The 2,952-nt window shown below is 50.6% G+C and overlaps 1 protein-coding gene across 1 annotated transcript; it reads left to right on the plus strand.

Annotated features, from left to right (window-relative positions):
• The first annotated feature begins 582 nt into the window (after positions 1-582).
• LOC121138602 (phosphatidylinositol 5-phosphate 4-kinase type-2 beta-like) lies at positions 583-1,949 on the plus strand. Its single transcript, XM_040741279.1, has one exon. The coding sequence runs from the start codon at positions 609-611 to the stop codon at positions 1,857-1,859; it is 1,251 nt and encodes a 416-aa protein (XP_040597213.1). The 5' UTR covers positions 583-608; the 3' UTR covers positions 1,860-1,949.
• The last annotated feature ends 1,003 nt before the right edge of the window (positions 1,950-2,952 follow it).

Raw genomic sequence — 2,952 nt, forward strand, 5'->3', positions numbered from 1 at the left:
GCACTTAGTTTCACATACTGTGTTGTGTCGTTCGTTTTCATGAAGTTAAGTACGTAGTTTCTCATATAGTGTTATATAGTTAGATCATGATGTTAAGCACATAGTGTCACACACAGTGTTCTGTCGTTAGTTTTGAAGAAGTTAAGTATGTAGTTTCTAACACAGTGTTATATGGTAAGTTCTCATTATGTTAAGCACGTAGCTTCAAAGACAAGGCTGTATTGTTAGTTTTGAAGATGTTAAGCACTTAGTTTCACATACTGTGTTGTGTCGTTAGTTTTCATGAAGTTAAGTACGTAGTATCTCATATAGTGTTATATAGTTAGATTTCTTGAATGTAAGCATGTAGTTTCACACCCAATGTTGTATCATTAGTTTTGAAGATGTTAAGCACTTAGTTTCACATACTGTGTTGTGTCGTTCGTTTTCATGAAGTTATGTACGTAGTTTCTCATATAGTGTTATATAGTTAGATTTCATGAAGGTAAGCTTGTAGTTTCACACAAAATGTTGTATCATGTTCGGGGGAGGCCTGGGGCCGCTCCTGGTGCGCTGTCTCCGCCACCCCCCTTTTCGCCGCCGCCGCCGCTGCCGCCGCAGCCCCGGGCATGTCGTCCAACTGCACAAGCACCACGGCGGTGGCGGTGGCGCCGCTCAGCGCCAGCAAAACCAAGACCAAGAAGAAGCATTTCGTGTGCCAGAAAGTGAAGCTATTCCGGGCCAGCGAGCCGATCCTCAGCGTCCTGATGTGGGGGGTGAATCACACGATCAATGAGCTGAGCAATGTCCCTGTCCCTGTCATGCTAATGCCAGATGACTTCAAAGCTTACAGCAAGATCAAGGTGGACAATCATCTCTTCAATAAGGAAAACCTTCCCAGCCGCTTCAAGTTCAAGGAGTACTGCCCCATGGTGTTCCGAAACCTCAGGGAGAGGTTTGGCATTGATGACCAGGACTACCAGAACTCAGTGACACGCAGTGCCCCTATCAACAGTGACAGCCAAGGCAGGTGTGGCACACGCTTCCTCACCACCTATGACCGGCGCTTTGTCATCAAGACCGTGTCAAGTGAGGACGTGGCTGAGATGCACAACATCTTAAAGAAGTACCACCAGTTCATAGTGGAGTGTCACGGCAATACCCTCTTGCCACAGTTCCTAGGCATGTACCGCCTGACTGTGGATGGTGTGGAAATGTACATGGTTGTCACCAGGAATGTGTTCAGTCATCGGCTTACCGTACATCGTAAATATGACCTCAAGGGTTCTACTGTTGCCCGAGAAGCGAGTGACAAGGAAAAGGCCAAGGATTTGCCAACATTCAAAGATAATGACTTCCTCAATGAAGGACAGAAGCTGCGCGTGGGAGAGGAGAGTAAGAAGAACTTCCTGGAGAAGCTGAAGCGGGACGTTGAGTTCCTTGCCCAGCTGAAGATCATGGACTACAGTCTCCTGGTGGGCATCCACGATGTGGACCGGGCGGAGCAGGAGGAGATGGAGGTGGAAGAGCGAGCGGAGGACGAGGAGTGTGAGAATGATGGGGTGGGCGGTGGCCTGCTCTGCTCCTACGGCACACCTCCAGACAGCCCTGGCAACCTCCTCAGCTTCCCCCGGTTCTTTGGCCCAGGCGAGTTCGACCCCTCAGTCGACGTCTACGCCATGAAAAGCCATGACAGTGCCCCTAAGAAGGAGGTCTACTTCATGGCCATCATCGACATCCTCACACCTTATGATACTAAGAAGAAAGCTGCACACGCTGCCAAAACAGTGAAACATGGGGCAGGGGCTGAAATCTCCACTGTGAATCCGGAGCAGTACTCTAAACGCTTCAATGAGTTCATGTCCAACATCCTGACGTAGTCGTCTCTACCTTCTGCAGGGCCAGACTGCTGGACAAGGGGTCGGGGATCGGGAGAGGGAAAGGGTGTATTTGGGCTAGAAGGGCGGGTGGGGAGCAGAGGGGGTCAAGAGGGCTTTAGGAAAGGGACTGCAGCCTGTGACACAGAGCAAGTCTATCAGGGAGGGAGGGGATGTGTTCACAGGATGTAGCCTTACTTCCTGCTCACCCCTGATAGGTCCCTTTTGTCCCTGGTTAAAGCCGGGTTCCCTCTTTGGCATCTTGTAACCTTTGACCATACCTGGGGGCTAGAGATGCCTTTTGTGGGTTTATTTGGGTTTGTTTCTTAAATTCACTGCTCCAGGTTTGCTATTTATACTGCTCTGTGTCCTCACCCTAGCCACCTTCCCGATTCCAGTCAGGTCCTCAGCTCCCTTCAGTTAAGCCTGGCACAAGGGCCGTGAACAGCAGTTGCTCTGACACTATGAGAGGAGGTCAGACACCTGAGTCAGCCGTGTTTGATCTCACCTAGAAGGACTTTTTAATTTCATGGAGTTTTGTGCATAGTTCCCTCCATGTTTCCTCCTTGGATCCAAGTGAAGTGTTAACAGTCACTCCGCCATCCTGTCCTTGCAGAAGAACATGGCAGGTTGACCCCAACATCTCAGACCAGAGTCAGAGGCCTCAGAGGGGAACAGGTTCATCTTCATGAGATGGTGAGTGACCAGAAAGCAGCTGGGTCCTCAGACGACTGGTTCTCAAAGAACCCAGCGCTCTCAGCCCAGCCACCTACGCCTCTGCCCAGGAGTTTCCCTGTCTGTCAAGCCTGCCTCCCACTGGCTCAGGGGAACTAGAAAGTGTCTCACAATTATCAGGACCTGTGTTTCAATGGCTGTTTCCCTTGGGGAAAATCCCAGAAACTAGGATGCGTCAAACGGGGTCGTGTGCATCATCCTTATCCTAACTCCTGACCACTTGGTGCAGTCACCTGTAAGCAGCATGTGGTCAGGGGCAGAGCCCTAAGTACCCGGGTGCTCACTGCAGAGACACCACTCCAAGCCCTGGCCTACCATGTAGGTGTCTGGCCCCCTGTGCCTGTGACTTCTTCCCTGGACA

The sequence above is a fragment of the Mesocricetus auratus genome, unplaced genomic scaffold, assembly GCF_017639785.1.
Source record: "Mesocricetus auratus isolate SY011 unplaced genomic scaffold, BCM_Maur_2.0 scaffold_2739_pilon_obj, whole genome shotgun sequence".
NCBI lineage: Eukaryota > Metazoa > Chordata > Mammalia > Rodentia > Cricetidae > Mesocricetus > Mesocricetus auratus.

Bases quoted from the DNA above. Each gene is read 5' to 3' on its own strand.
- LOC121138602 (XM_040741279.1), top strand. From the start codon at position 609: ATGTCGTCCAACTGCACAAGCACCACGGCGGTGGCGGTGGCGCCGCTC.